General features: G+C 41.5%; 1 protein-coding gene across 1 annotated transcript; it reads left to right on the top strand.

Annotated features, from left to right (window-relative positions):
* Positions 1–791: 791 nt before the first annotated feature.
* Positions 792–14,582, top strand: LOC104436015 (protein TSS). Its single transcript, XM_010048750.3, has 23 exons — positions 792–1,682; positions 2,295–2,356; positions 2,938–3,030; positions 3,487–3,559; positions 4,174–4,563; positions 4,813–4,877; positions 5,004–5,135; positions 5,338–5,379; positions 5,465–5,989; positions 6,105–6,262; positions 6,355–6,877; positions 7,082–7,144; positions 7,229–7,330; positions 7,688–8,008; positions 8,097–8,189; positions 8,276–8,377; positions 8,459–8,563; positions 9,389–9,522; positions 9,751–9,934; positions 10,718–10,849; positions 10,936–11,048; positions 11,810–11,888; positions 11,967–14,582. The coding sequence occupies exons 1-23, from the start codon at positions 1,613–1,615 to the stop codon at positions 14,049–14,051; spliced, it is 5,646 nt and encodes a 1,881-aa protein (XP_010047052.2). The 5' UTR covers positions 792–1,612; the 3' UTR covers positions 14,052–14,582.

The following is a 14,582-nucleotide window of genomic DNA, read 5'->3' as shown; positions in this document are numbered from 1 at the left end:
ATATAGGTCGACCCAGCAAGAATTCTTTCGAATTCCACCTCATCTCTATAGGCAGGCGAAACTATTATACCTACCTACTCAATGGTAGCCTCTTACCAAGAAGAGACGGAGAGTCTACCTTCCTCCCTAAGATTAATTTTTTCTTCTTTGCATGGGTGGGAATTTGCATAGGTGATAATATCTCCCCGAAATTTTACATCTTAGAGTTCAAACAAAAAAAAATATCTCCCTTTTAAGGACATGCTTAGGTCCAGGACGATTGTTCATAGGTGATTGAATTCTCCCTTCTTTTTTTTTTATTTGTGGAATACCAAACACTAGGTAACGATCTTTTTAACCTCTGTCCAGTACAAACACATGCTAATTACAGAAACGCACATGGAGGGATGAATCTCGAGATGAAGGTACCGCCGCGAAGCCGGTGTCATAAACGGTGCGATGAATTAGGCGGCAAGGGGCCATGTTCGGGACCCCTCTCCTTCTGGGGTAGGGAGGTCTATAAAGACTTTTATCATCGTGCCGGAGGGCTATTTTCTTCGCATAGACTAAGGTACTTTTGTCGGTCATGCTACCGTAAGTCGAGAGGGGTTTAGACGACACTTACCTCCGGGTAAGACTGGGAAATCACCGAACGGTAGTATCGGAGGCCACGTGTGAGGTGGCTAGAGAGGGCCCGGAGAGCAAATCCAAGCCGAGGTCATCATCGGTTCTGCTTTCCAATGACAGGCCTACAAATCTGGCAGAAGATAGAGGGGGAGAGGAGGAGGCGATGAGGCGTCGTCGAGGGTGAAGAAAGCAAAGAAACGAGAGGCCTCAAATCGCTGAGCGTCTTCTCTCTCGTTCCGTGCGCGCGCGTTGCTCATGCGAGCTCTCCTTGGCCTTTGGCTCACCTTATCCTATCCCCCATCTCTCTCTCTCTCTCTCTCTCTCTCTATAATCCTCCTGCGAGACAACATCTTCGCTCCCTCTCGTAACTCTCTCTCTCTCTATATCTCGTACCCTGTCCCCAGCTTTTCTCTTTCGCGGTCTTTAAAACACACACACACACCCTTCGAAGGACATCGTCGCCCACCTCCCGCACTTCATTCAATTCATTCCAATTCTACTCAATGCGGCGTCACTTTCTCTAGCCATCCATGTCTTCTTTCACATGTAAAGGCGCTTGCTGCACCGAGGCAAATACAAGAAATATGGCTACTTGACTGGGTTCTTTCTTCTGTATCCGTTCCTCCTGCTTCCTTCGAGCTGCTGAGATAAAAAAAAAAGTTCTGTTTTGTCCCTCTCTTTTGTTATTTGCATTGGAATCGGTACCTGGGTTCGAGCTGTATTCCCCAGAAAACAGAGTTCTTGAATTGGGACTTTGGAGCGCAAAGAGAGAGCGGATTCCCGTTCCTCTTTCTTTAGCAGAAGCGAATAGCGTCCGAGATTTTCGGGCAGAGATTCTTTTCTTTTCTCTTCTCTTCCTTCGAGCTCCTTTCGCATGCAGCTTGGAGCTGTGGATACGATAAGTTCAATCTGAATTCCATAGTTATCACCGTCGCTCGGGAGGACCGATTGGAGGAAAGTCCTAGAACCAGTCCAGCAGTGAATTCAATCTCCCCCCGGATGCGAAATGGCTCCCAAAGCAGGCAGAGCAAGACCACACAAAGCCAAAGGAGAGAAGAAGAAGAAGGAAGAGAAAGGTCCGTTTTGCATTGTTACTTTCTGTTCTATTACCCCCTATCTACTCTGCATTTCATTTCCTCGTTCTTTTGATACTTGATTCTTTTATTTTTTAAATATATTTTCCACTTCATCACATAGTTTAGCAACTGCCTGAAAGAGAGAAGTAAAACAAGATTATTTCAGCACTAAAGTTTAATGTTGGGCAAGTCTTTAAAAGGCTTATGGGAAGAAATAGGCGCGGGAGATCCATCTGGGAGATCCCGCAATGTCACTTTTATATTTCTTCTCTCTTTCTCGGGAAGACAAAAATAAACATAAAATTAAGGAGTCTTATAGTAGTGAAGGAAGGTAGACATCAGTCAGGATTTTGATTCTGGCTACTTCGGGTAGGCAGGTATAGCACACCTTACGGTATTACTTCCAACCGAGGCTAACTTAGTACCCCGATTGTGAGCAGTGAGCTCAATTAAGATTCTGGCATGTCAACCTTACTTGGACTTCTAGAAAATTGTTCAAAAGAAAATGTTTTCCTAGCTCCCTTCCTAACCCAGCTTTGTCTGCTTGCGAGTCTTTTAGATACCCGTTTGATTCAGCAACTTTAAATGATTCTGCGGTACTAAACTGTGCAGTTTTGCCCACTGTGGTGGAGATTACTGTGGAGACACCAGATGACTCGCAAGTGACGCTCAAGGTCTGAACTTTTCCTCACGCTGCTGTGTCCTAATTAGCAAAGCGTCAACGCCACTGTCTTTGGTAACGTGGGAGACTGTCGTGGTTTCTGACAGCGATGCGACATCAGTCGCCACCATATGCCTAATTCAGCGACCTCACTTATATGCGCACGTACCTAAAACACAACGATAAGTGCGAGAGGCGATACTTCGACACGAAACTTTTGCTACTTGCTCAAGATAAGCTAAGTTCTTCGATAATTTGCTTCGAAACAAAGTAAACTTCTCTTAGTAAGATGAAAGCTATATTCCATCGGCAAGCATAATAGCATTTCTTGCCCCGTCTTAGCGTAACGAAACTAATCACGATTCAAGAATCACAAAAAGCAAGTTCGGCGAAACGGGACCCATGTTGTCATCATCATTGTACAGTTTTACAGTGACTGGTCTGCAGCAGCAGCAGCAGCTTGTGCAAGGATGTTTTATTTTTTAGCCCGAGTGAACAGTTCAATAAGTGGGGTACGGGCATGGCTTTCTTCATGTGGAAAGCTAAGCAAATGAACCGAAAACTAACGTTGGACTCTCGTTGGATTGACGACAGGGCATATCTACGGACAGGATCCTGGACGTGCGCAAGCTTTTAGCGGTTCACGTCGAGACGTGTCATCTGACCAATTTCTCCCTATCTCACGAGGTACGTTCCATTGCATTACAGCCAAGCGCTCTCTTCTTCTCTGCGCCTCGTCTTCTTTCGTCTGCTTCTGAACAATTTTTAGGTTTTTGAGGTGGGTTCCATTTGCCATTTATTACAATAATGTCGCCACATGCTGTGTTTTTTTCCTTAGGTTTTAGGGTTAGCATGTCTGCATTCCCCCATTTTTTTGGCTGGAAGTTAAAAAAAAATAAAAAAGAGCAACTTCTTTTTTTTGGTGATAGTAGACCATATGTGTTTAGAAAAAAAAAAATTATCTTTTGGGGGGTTTTGTTTAGCTTCCCGAAAAAAAATCAATATTTAAGATATTTATGTATTTTTCAAAACTTGTTACTAGTCAAACATCAAATATTGAGAATTAGAATTTAACTTACACTATATGAACCCCATGAGATAAATTATTTGAGTGTTAATGAGTATTTTCAATCATATATACAGGTTCGAGGGCCCAGGCTCAAGGACTCGGCCGACATTCTTCCCCTCAAGCCTTGTCATCTTACCATTGTTGAAGGTAACGCTAAATCGAATGACTTTTATTTTTCACTTTTTTTTTTTTTTGCATATTTTTGCAAATACTCAGAAATTTATTTTAATATAGTGGGGAGCACTTGATACTTACAAAAGTATAGAAAAACTAACACATACGATCATATTCTTTTTTCCTGTAAATTTTTTGGCTTTATAAAATTGAATTGGAAAATTACAAGCAAAAAGCGAAAAATTGCCGAGAGCAAGCTATAGATCATTTAAGTCGTTTATCTTTGGACACAACATTTCGTTATAACACAACAAATCGATTTTTTTAAATAGAGAAATCGGAAAAAAAAAAAAACCTTATTTCGAAAATTGCATAAACCAAATCATAATTACACTTAAAAAATGATTGTCAATTTTTCTAAAAATTATATAAGGGGAAGAAAGCCTGATGCTGATTAACTATTGGATTCTCCAAATGCAAATTTTTTTCTAGATAATAAATTGCAATAATCAATTTCGAACCAAGAAAAGATTAAAAAAAAAAAAAGAAAATTGCAAAAATTGGGAGCCCACTATAAAAGCTGGCGAATTCAAAAATTTCCCACTCACTCTCGCCTTTCCCCTTCGTCTCTTTGGAAATCTTCGCAGAGGACTACACCGAAGAGCTCGCGATCTCCCACATCCGCAGGCTCCTCGACATCGTCGCCTGCACCACCTTCTTCGGCTCCTCCTCCTCCTCCTCTTCATCATCGTCCCCGAAAGCCCAAGCTCGACCCGCCGCCAAAGACCCCGCCTCCAAGCCGAACAACCCGGGCGATGGCGCGGCGTCTCAGGGTCCTGGGCCCGACGTCGGTGAGAGAGAAGCGGCCGGCTGCGACCCGAGCCTCAAACTGGGAGGCGAGAAGAAGACCGACCCAACTGGTGCAGTGGCAGCGGTGGCTGACAAGGGGGATACGGCGGTCTCACTCTGCCCGCCGCCCCGGCTTGGGCAGTTCTATGATTTCTTCTCAGTCTCACATCTCACGCCTCCGGTTCAATGTGAGTTTTCTTTTTTCGCTGTGTTTCTCTTTAACTTTTCGGTAATGAGATGGGGCTGGATGATGCTTTGTGCTTTGTTTTGGTGTCTTTTGGTGTCATGTAGTACTATTGAGTAAGAGAGGGGGACATTGGTGGTCTCAGCTTTTCTAATTTTGTCTTCCAGTTCTTCCCTTTGGTTTGATGAAATTGCGTGTTCTCGTTGAAGTAGATGATGCTTTCTTTGATAATTTTCTTTGGCTTCTTCTGTAGACATCCGGAGATCAACGCGTCCATTCCTTGATGATAAGACAGAAGATGATTTCTTCCAGATAGATGTGAGGACCTCACTCCTTTCCAGTTATCTTGTACTCCACCACTTCTATCATATATGGATTATGCCGATAAGCTTCTGAGATTTCCGTTCCTTGGGAGTGAATTTCTGGCTGTAACTGTGTATGCAGGTGCGGATTTGCAGCGGGAAGCCAATGACTGTTGTAGCTTCAAAGAAAGGGTTTTATCCTGCCGGAAAACGCATTCTTATAAGTCATACTTTGGTTGGTCTGCTTCAACAGAATAGCAGGATTTTTGATGCGGTAAGCCTTAGAAATCATATGAACTATCTTGCGCCTGTGTTCTGCTGTCAATTTTGTTTTCTGCCCTCAGTTTGGCCCTCTTTGATATTCTAATTATTTGGTTTTTCTTCTCATTTCTTATGGTGTTACTCAACATCTCAGATCATAGAAACTTGCAAGTAGCCATCACCTATTTAGCATTTTTATTATACTATGCTTGCAGGCATACAAAGCTCTCATGAAGGCTTTCACAGAGCACAATAAGGTGCGTACATCTGATTGTATTGAATTTGCAATTCTGGTAATTATTGACATCGCAAGACAATAAACTCACCTGAGTTCAATATTAGTTTGGAAATCTTCCATATGGATTCCGAGCAAACACGTGGGTCGTTCCTCCAGTTGTTGCTGATAATCCTTCAGTCTTCCCAGCGCTTCCCGTGGAAGATGAAAATTGGGGAGGAAATGGTGGTGGTCATGGACGAGATGGCAGACATGATTACAGACCCTGGGGAAAAGAGTTTGCCATTTTGGCGGCAATGCCCTGTAAAACATCAGAGGAGAGGCAAATCCGTGATCGCAAAGCATTTTTGCTTCATAGTCTCTTTGTCGACATTTCTGTTTTTAAAGCCGTCACGGCAATCAAGCACCTCATTGATGCAAATAATTGCTTCACATCTGATCCGATTGTTTCAATGTCGCATGAAGAAAAAGTTGGGGATTTAGTTATTAAGGTGACTAAGGACATCCCTGATGCAAGTTTGAAGCTGGACTGTAAAAATGATGGGAGTCAGGTCCTTGGCATATCTCAAGACGACCTTGCTCAGAGAAACTTACTTAAGGGCATAACTGCTGATGAGAGTGCTACAGTACATGTGAGTAGCTGAATGTTTCCTCTGACATGGGGCATGCAATTTGAAAATGTAATTTCTTTATGTAGTGGATCATATATTAATTTGCAAGTCTTTTTTTTTTTTTTTTTTTTTGTAGGACACTTCTACTTTAGGTGTTGTGGTGGTTAGGCATTGTGGCTATACAGCAATTGTTAAAGTCTCAGCTGAGGTAGATTGGGAGGGAAACGCAATTCCTCAGGACATTGACATTGAAGACCATCCTGAAGGAGGGGCAAATGCCTTAAATGTCAATAGGTCAGTACATAATTTTTGTTGTGTACTGCTTAAACATCTTGATAGTTTTCTCAGTTATTGACCGGGGTGCTCATTTCAACTTTGACCATCAGCCTGCGGATGCTTCTGCACAAGTCATCCTCACCTCAGTCATCCAGCACTGTTCTACGGACACAAAGTTCAGATTCTGAAAATTTACGCTCTGCAAGGTCTCTGGTAAGGAAGGTCTTAAGGGAAAGTTTGTTGAAGTTGCAGGAAGAGCCCACTAAATGCACCAGATCTATCAGATGGGAATTAGGGGCATGTTGGGTTCAACATTTGCAAAATCAGGCTTCTGGAAAAAATGATGCTAAAAGCACCGAAGAAGCTAAGCTTGAGCCAGCAGTTAAAGGTCTAGGTAAGCAGGGTGGCCTGCTTAAGGAAATAAAGAAAAAGACTGATGTCAGGACCAGCAACTCTGAACTTGGAAAGGAAGCTCCTATTAGCAGCAACAATGACACCGACAACAAATCAAACAGCATCAATCCGAAGGAACTAGAGAAACAAGAGGAAGAAAAAGAAATTATGTGGAAAAGGCTGCTTCCTGAGGCAGCATATTTGCGTCTTAAAGAATCAGAAACTGGTCTGCACCTTAAGGTTTGTTTAATGCAAGGACCGTTCTATTTAACGTGTCCGACTTTTTTTCAGCTCTTTTGTCCAATTTATTCCCTGAAGACCAGATAATCTGAAATGCTTTATGTGTCAAGCCGTGCCATCCTCTAATACATGTGCATGGTGAAAAAGCTTCATCTCCTTCACCTTATACACGTGCATTCAATTTTTCTGTGGTTATTCTTGCAGTCGCCAGATGAGTTGATTGAAATGGCACACAAATATTATGCTGATACTGCCCTTCCAAAGCTGGTAAATTGCTTTCTGGACTGGAATTCTTCAATATATATATAAACATATTCATAATGGTTGATTGGTATCTCTCTATTTTCTTAGGTGGCAGATTTTGGTTCCCTTGAGCTTTCACCAGTCGATGGGAGGACATTGACTGATTTTATGCACACCAGAGGATTGCAAATGTGCTCCTTGGGCCGTGTGGTAACCAAATCAATACCATTCTTTTAATTTTTTTTTGTAAATTCACGTTTACATCTTATGCTCATTTAACAAATGTCCTCGACAGAAGTCCTGTAGATTTTTTTTTTTTTTCTATGTGCAAGGGATCGAGAGACACTTCAAAATTTGCTATCTTTTGATGTCATGTTATTTAATTAGCTGAATGGATAGGAACGTTTTCTATCTAAGTTACCCCAGTCAATCTGGCTTTACCTTCTGGCCCAAAAAAGGACATGAAGGTTTTACTGACTGATTGTGCATGTTTTACATAAACGAAAGCTGTTGGAGAACTTACACTGTGGAGCCTAACACTCTGATTCATTTCCTGCATCGTGCTAGGTTGAACTTGCCGATAAGCTTCCTCATGTGCAGTCACTCTGTATACATGAGATGGTTGTTCGAGCATACAAGCATATCCTACAAGCCGTTGTGGCCGCCGTTGAAAATGTTGCTGATGTGGCTACTTCAGTTGCTTCATGTCTAAATATACTGCTAGGCTCACCATCAAGTGAAAATGCTGACACAGACACTCTCAGTGATGATGAGCTAAAATGGAAATGGGTGGAAGGCTTCCTTTTTAAAAGGTTTAACTGGCGATGGAAACAAGAGAGCTGCCAGGATCTCAGGAAGTTTGCTATTCTTCGTGGATTGTGCCACAAAGTATGATAACATGCCCTCTTACTCAAGTTTCTTTTGGATCTCATGGTATTGCTCGTGCACGTATGTAATTGAAGCAATCTTGCAACAGGTTGGACTAGAGCTTGTTCCAAGGGACTATGATGTGGAGTCACCTTTGCCATTTAGGATATCGGATATCATAAGCATGGTTCCTGTTTATAAGGTGACAAACAAGTAGTTTTTTTTTCATTCAAGATTAATTGGTAATTATTTTTAGGATCTTATTTGGATTTTGACTGGTTCCTGCAGCATGTTGCTTGTTCATCTGCGGATGGACGGACTCTGCTAGAATCATCCAAGACTTCCTTGGACAAAGGAAAACTGGAGGATGCTGTCAATTATGGTACTAAGGTGAGTGACTGCTCTTTTTCTGGCATCATATTGTAAACTTATCTGCATTGGAGCTGACGATTTTTTAATTGAAAAATGAAGGCACTGTCGAAGCTGGTGTCTGTATGTGGTCCTTATCATCGAATGACAGCAGGAGCGTATAGTCTTCTGGCTGTGGTGCTCTACCATACTGGTGATTTTAATCAGGTATGTGCATTATTAAGTACCCAACCAGATGAAGAGTTCACCTCTAGATATCTATGATCTGATATGAACCACGTCATCACAAACTGGGATATCAATATTGTTATCGAATAATTATGCATCAAATTTAGACTATCCACACTTCATCTTAGTTAGGCGGATTCTCATCAGAACCAACTACTCATTTATTCAAGTGAATGAACATTCCACACAGAAACAGCTAAATCGACAGCATAACAATCACCTTCATTCTAGTGAGTTATTGTTGACATCTTGAGTTACTGTGCAGCATTCTTGGTTACACATTTTGCATCTATCTTACAGTCAAGAATCAAATAGATTTCAAGTTTGGTATGAAAGTATTGAAAGTGGTTCTGGGAAAAAAAACAGAGCTAAATTTTGGTGAGGGCACTGATCTGTTTGAAGTCCCACTGCTTTACTAGACATTGACAAAGGGAAAAAAGAGAGATTCTTTCAATATGTTGAATAAGGTGGTAATTGATGGAAAGAGACTTTTTGGCTAGGTAACAAACTGACAGATATTTCATTTATTTCTTTCCGAGACCTTGTACTTTTAACTGTTTGGATTTAAAAGATGTAAATCTGATCGCTGTTCGGGTGAAAGAGGATTAGTTTTTTCTGTAAGAATTTGCTACTACAAAGATTTGATAATTGCTACCTATACTCTCTACATTTTTTTTCTTCACTTAGTAATACTTTTTTGAGATGAGACATACTGTCTGTGGTGGAAGGTTTGATTCTTGTCTAATAGATTGCTTTAATAGCATGTCGTTTCTTATGAACTTATCAATCTTCTACCTTGAATAGGCAACCATCTATCAACAGAAAGCATTGGATATTAATGAGAGGGAGCTCGGTCTTGATCATCCTGATACCATGAAGAGTTATGGGGACCTCGCTGTGTTCTACTATCGGCTTCAACACACAGAGTTGGCTTTGAAGTATGCTTCTACTTTCTTTTCCCAGAATATCTAACCTACATTCTAAACAAGATAAGCTTTAGTTAAGGGCTTTATCTCTTTTTCCTTTCCCATTCCTCTGCAATAAGATATATTTTCCTTAGAATAATGGACGCCGGAGAGAATCCATTTAAATGAAACCATATGACCATTGTCTGACTATGTTAAAGTTAATGTTATAACTTTTGAGTCGAACCTTCATTACTCTAGGTACGTGAATCGTGCTTTGTATCTGTTGCACTTAACCTGCGGTCCATCTCATCCAAATACTGCCGCCACCTACATCAACGTAGCAATGATGGAAGAAGGTCTGGGAAATGTTCACGTTGCCCTTAGGTACCTCCATGAGGCTCTAAAGTGCAACCAAAGACTTCTTGGAGCTGATCATATACAGGTCTCTCTCTCTCTTCCCACCCTCCCCCTGCCCCCGTGCCACCCAACTCCCTCGATAAATAATTTGAAATTCACTTGCTAGTGGCATTTTGGGAAAAACTTTATTTTATTGGAAGAAGGGATAAATGTATTGGAAGTTCTAAAACTTGTCATAAAAGTGCAATTGAGTCTTAAAACTTTCAAAAAGTACAATTAAGTCCATTGAGTTCTAGAACTTTTAAAAAGTGCAATCAAGTCCTGAAACTTATCAAATTAATTCAATCAAGTCCTTCCGTTGATTGCACTTTTTGAAAATTTTAGGATTCGATTGCACTTTCATGACATGTTATAGGACTCGATCCCACTTTTTGAAAGTTTTATGACTCAATTACACTTTTATGACAAGTTTTAGGATTTAATTGCACTTTTGAAAGTTTTAAGACTCAATTGCATTTTCATGACAAGTTTTAAGACTTATAGTGTGCTCATCCCTTGAAAGAATGGGGGTGAAGATTTTAGTTTCTACTTGGACTCCAATTTTGGACCTTCTTAATGAACAAATCATTGTAGTTGACACTTGGGCGGTCAACATTGACAAGGTCTTCTAGCAATAGTTGTGTGCTGTAGTATTAGGAGCAGAAGGTTTAAAACTGCTATGCCGAACCAACTCACCACTAATCTCTCTATCATCAGTGTTAATGAGCTTGTCCAGTAACCCATTGAAAATTCGTTTCAACAGGAAAGTTTTGGCAGATTGTGACAATAACATGACCGTCCTTTTTTGCCTTTGTTATTTCCCTTCCAGACTGCTGCTAGCTATCACGCCATTGCAATTGCTCTCTCTCTGATGGAGGCCTACTCCTTGAGTGTTCAGCATGAACAAACTACCTTACAGATACTGCAGGCCAAACTTGGATCAGAGGATCTACGTACACAGGTACCGCCAACTTTATAATGAGAAATCCCTGTCTTGTATTATTTGATATTCGTAGTTGTTGAGTTGATAAATCAATGAAATTCTAGGATGCGGCTGCATGGCTTGAGTATTTTGAATCGAAGGCTCTAGAGCAGCAAGAAGCTGCTCGCAATGGTACACCAAAGCCGGATGCCTCAATCTCCAGTAAAGGTCATTTGAGGTATCAACCTCTTGCATCTGTGTCCATCCTATACTTCTCATCTTTTTTCTGACCAGATAAGAGAAGTGATAAAGTTTGTGTTGGTAAAATTGTGTGGAAAATTTATGTCTTCCCTATAACCAAGCACATGGCCTCGCTATTCTTTTCACTGTTCTTTTGTGAGTATACTGATCACTGTTCTGGCCAAAACTTATTAGTGCTGAATGAATAGATGCTCATAAAATGTGATTGGCATTGTTTTCTTTTAAAATCTATGGTTCCCCATTTTTAACCTGAAATGATTTTGCTTCCCCTTTTGAAATTCATAATGTTGATAACCTAATCTGTGTCCATGGTTTTTCCTTTATAATTTGCTGACTTTCCATTTCGCATGAAAGTTCTGTGCCCGACTGTATATTACCAAAGTTTAAGCTATTAGAGTATGGCATGAAGTCTGGTCACTCCTCACACAAAGGCCTCAAGAATGCAAACACGGTATGTGTAAGTAGAAGAGTTATTTAAGCCCACTGTGCATAATGGAGGGAAAATCCAAGAAAGGATACAAGGGGATGTGAGGAATTAAACTCAAGATCTTTGGCTCTGATACCAAGATAAAGTTATCTGCTTGACCGGTTACTCCAAAAGATTAAGCTATAGAATACAATGTGAGATATATGTCTAAATGTCGAGTCAAAGAACTCTAGAATTTATAGCTTCTTCTTTATGATGCTGCCAGTATTGTATGATAAAGCAATAATGTGATGTTCTCTCTTTTGACTCAGTGTGTCAGACCTCCTTGATTTCATAGCTCCAGATGCAGACATGAAAGCGAGGGATGCCCAGAAAAAGGCTCGTGCTAAGGTCAGAACCAGCTTTTATATATCTACTCTCCCATAAATGTCTTTGCTACTCTTGGTTTAATTGATAATTTTGCTGCAGGTGAAAAAAGTTGACCAGAACTGGGATGCATCAGAGGATTATCAGACAGATGAAACCTTATCGCCGAATGATCCTCATGTAGAGAACTCAAGTGATAAGGAAAACAAAGCTGAACATCCCAAGGCTACAAATGAGAAGGAAGATCCTTCTTTACCAGGTCAATTGATAATGGGCATCAGTAATGAACCAGTACACGACGACACTTCAGATGAAGGGTGGCAGGAGGCCATCCCTAAAGGCCGCTCACCCGGCGCTCGTAGGTCTTCTAGTTCGAGAAGGCCAAGCCTGGCAAAACTGAACACTAACTTCACAAATGTATCACAGTCTTCAAAATACCGTGTGAAATCCAATAATACTGCACCATCAAAAATCAGCACTAATGAATCGGCCACCTCAATTGTGCCATCCATGCCTGCTACAAAGAAGTTTGCGAAAAGTGCAAGCTTCAGTCCGAAGGTCAATAGTTCTACCGCCTCATCCAGTTGGACTCCCAACCCCAAGTCTGCACCTGCTAGCCCAGCCCCAGGTGAACAAGCTACTAAGACGTCTTCCTTATCTTGTCCAATCAGTGTTCAGGCTACTGGGAAGCTTTTCTCCTATAAGGAAGTTGCTCTGGCTCCACCTGGATCTATAGTGAAGGCAGTTGCAGAACAGTTGCCCAAAGAAAAGAATTCCGAAGACACAGCTGCAGCAGAGTTGGCTCTAAATGAGGCACCTGTATCTCAAGATGTAGATGATCAGGAACTTAAAAAAGAAGCTGCAGAGAATAAGTGTCTAGATGCTGAGATAACAAAAAATGCTTCAAATGAAGAGAAAGAAAAATTAGAGGAAGGAGCCACAGAGGAAGCCATGGATACCACCATTCCACAAACAGTTGAAAAGGCTGTGGCAGTGGAGGTTGAAGGTGCCGCTTATCTAGAACATCAACAAGGTAGCAGTGTTCTGGCTTCAGAAACTGATGCAGCTGATAGCTCAACAGATTCAGATGCGATTGGTTTAAAAAATGATGCATCACGAATAGTACCTGATGGCCCAACTACTTCCTCTGATGTAGATCTTTCACAAGTTCCTGTTGAAAATGCATGCTCATCGCAAGAGAAAAGTGCATCCACTACCAAAGAAGTGGTGGTTGAGGAAAACAAAAACCCGCATGATTGTCCGAATGGTGATATAAGTGGTAAGCCCTCAGCAGCTGAAGCAGGAAAGCAAGATGAAACTGATACTGGAAAGGAGATGACCAAGAAACTCTCTGCATCTGCACCACCCTTTAATCCTTCTACTGCTCCACTTTTTGGCTCTGTTTCGGTTCAGGGGCTCAAAGATCATGGAGGAATCTTGCCTCCACCATTGAATGTTCCTCCGATACTCACTCCTGTCCGTAGGTCACCTCATCACTCCGCAACAGCAAGGGTCCCATATGGTCCTAGGCTATCTGGTGGCTATAATAGGTCTGGAAATCGGGTCTCCCGTAACAAACCTGGCTTCCATAATGGCGAACATGCTGGAGATGGGAACCACTTTAGTCCTCCAAGAATAATGAACCCACATGCAGCTGAGTTTGTGCCTGGCCAACCCTGGGTTCCCAATGGCTATCCAGTATCCCCTAATGGGTATATGGTTTCTTCAACAAATGGTATCCCACTGTCTCCTAACGGTTTTCCTCTGTCACCAAATGGTATTCCCTCGCCTCCAAATGGATATCCAGCATCAGCCACTGGTCTTCCAGTCACTGCTCAAAATGACTCCATTGCATCTGCAGTTAGTCCGGTGGAATCACCAATAGATATGGCTGCTGAGGCGGTTGGTGAAAATAAAGTTGAAGTTGTTACGGTGGAACAGTCATCTGCAGAAGTAGTAGTTGAGAAGCACTCCACTGAAGAAACAGCGCCAGAAAATCACTTGCCATGCCATGAGGACACTCCTCATGAGACTGAGGGAAAGACTAAAGATGATATCTCAGATACTCAAGATTCTGTGAAGACCAAAGAGATGGGCAACGACATAGCAATCGATCATGAGAAACCCATCAAATGTTGGGGGGATTACAGTGACGGTGAAGTGGAGATGATTAAGGTTTCGAGTTAAATGCTACTAATAACCTTTTTCCTACACATTCACCCATTCGAGGCTCTGCTCTGTGATGTCTTGAGCTGAGTCAGTAGAAGCAATCCAGCAATGCCGCTGTGCAGGGTGAACCGGAGATGTTGCTTCTTCTACTGAATGTGTTGTAAATGACAGTGAACGCTGGCAATTCCTGAAGCTTTTTGACGTTGGGTTATCACAGCATCAGAGAAGAATCTGATGACAAAATACTGTGCATAGGCTGATGAAATGAGGATATGAGACATTACGAGAAGGATGTATCAAGTGGCTCATTGGTAACTAATTCCTATCAACTTTATTGTTTTTCAATCTGTCTTTGGTCCTTGTAATTTTTGTTGTAGTTGAGAACGGGAAGAACCTTGGAAATTTGTACTCTACAGGAGCTCTGCCAGTAATGGTTTGAGCAATGAAGACTGCGATGGTCTGCACTAATAATATCTAGTTCATCCTGTTTGTAAGAAAAGTTCACTGCACAACATAAATTTTAATGCATCTACAACTGCTTCTCTTTTG

Source organism: Eucalyptus grandis, chromosome 1 (assembly GCF_016545825.1).
Source record: "Eucalyptus grandis isolate ANBG69807.140 chromosome 1, ASM1654582v1, whole genome shotgun sequence".
NCBI classification, from domain to species: Eukaryota; Viridiplantae; Streptophyta; class Magnoliopsida; order Myrtales; family Myrtaceae; genus Eucalyptus; species Eucalyptus grandis.
This window is presented reverse-complemented; position numbering and strand designations above follow the sequence as displayed.

Coding starts and splice junctions, on each gene's coding strand:
- LOC104436015 (XM_010048750.3), top strand. CDS start 1,613: ATGGCTCCCAAAGCAGGCAGAGCAAGACCACACAAAGCCAAAGGAGAG. Junction 5,990..6,104: donor ATGAGAGTGCTACAGTACAT/GTGAGTAGCTGA, acceptor TTTTTTTTGTAG/GACACTTCTACTTTAGGTGT. Junction 9,523..9,750: donor CACACAGAGTTGGCTTTGAA/GTATGCTTCTAC, acceptor TCATTACTCTAG/GTACGTGAATCGTGCTTTGT.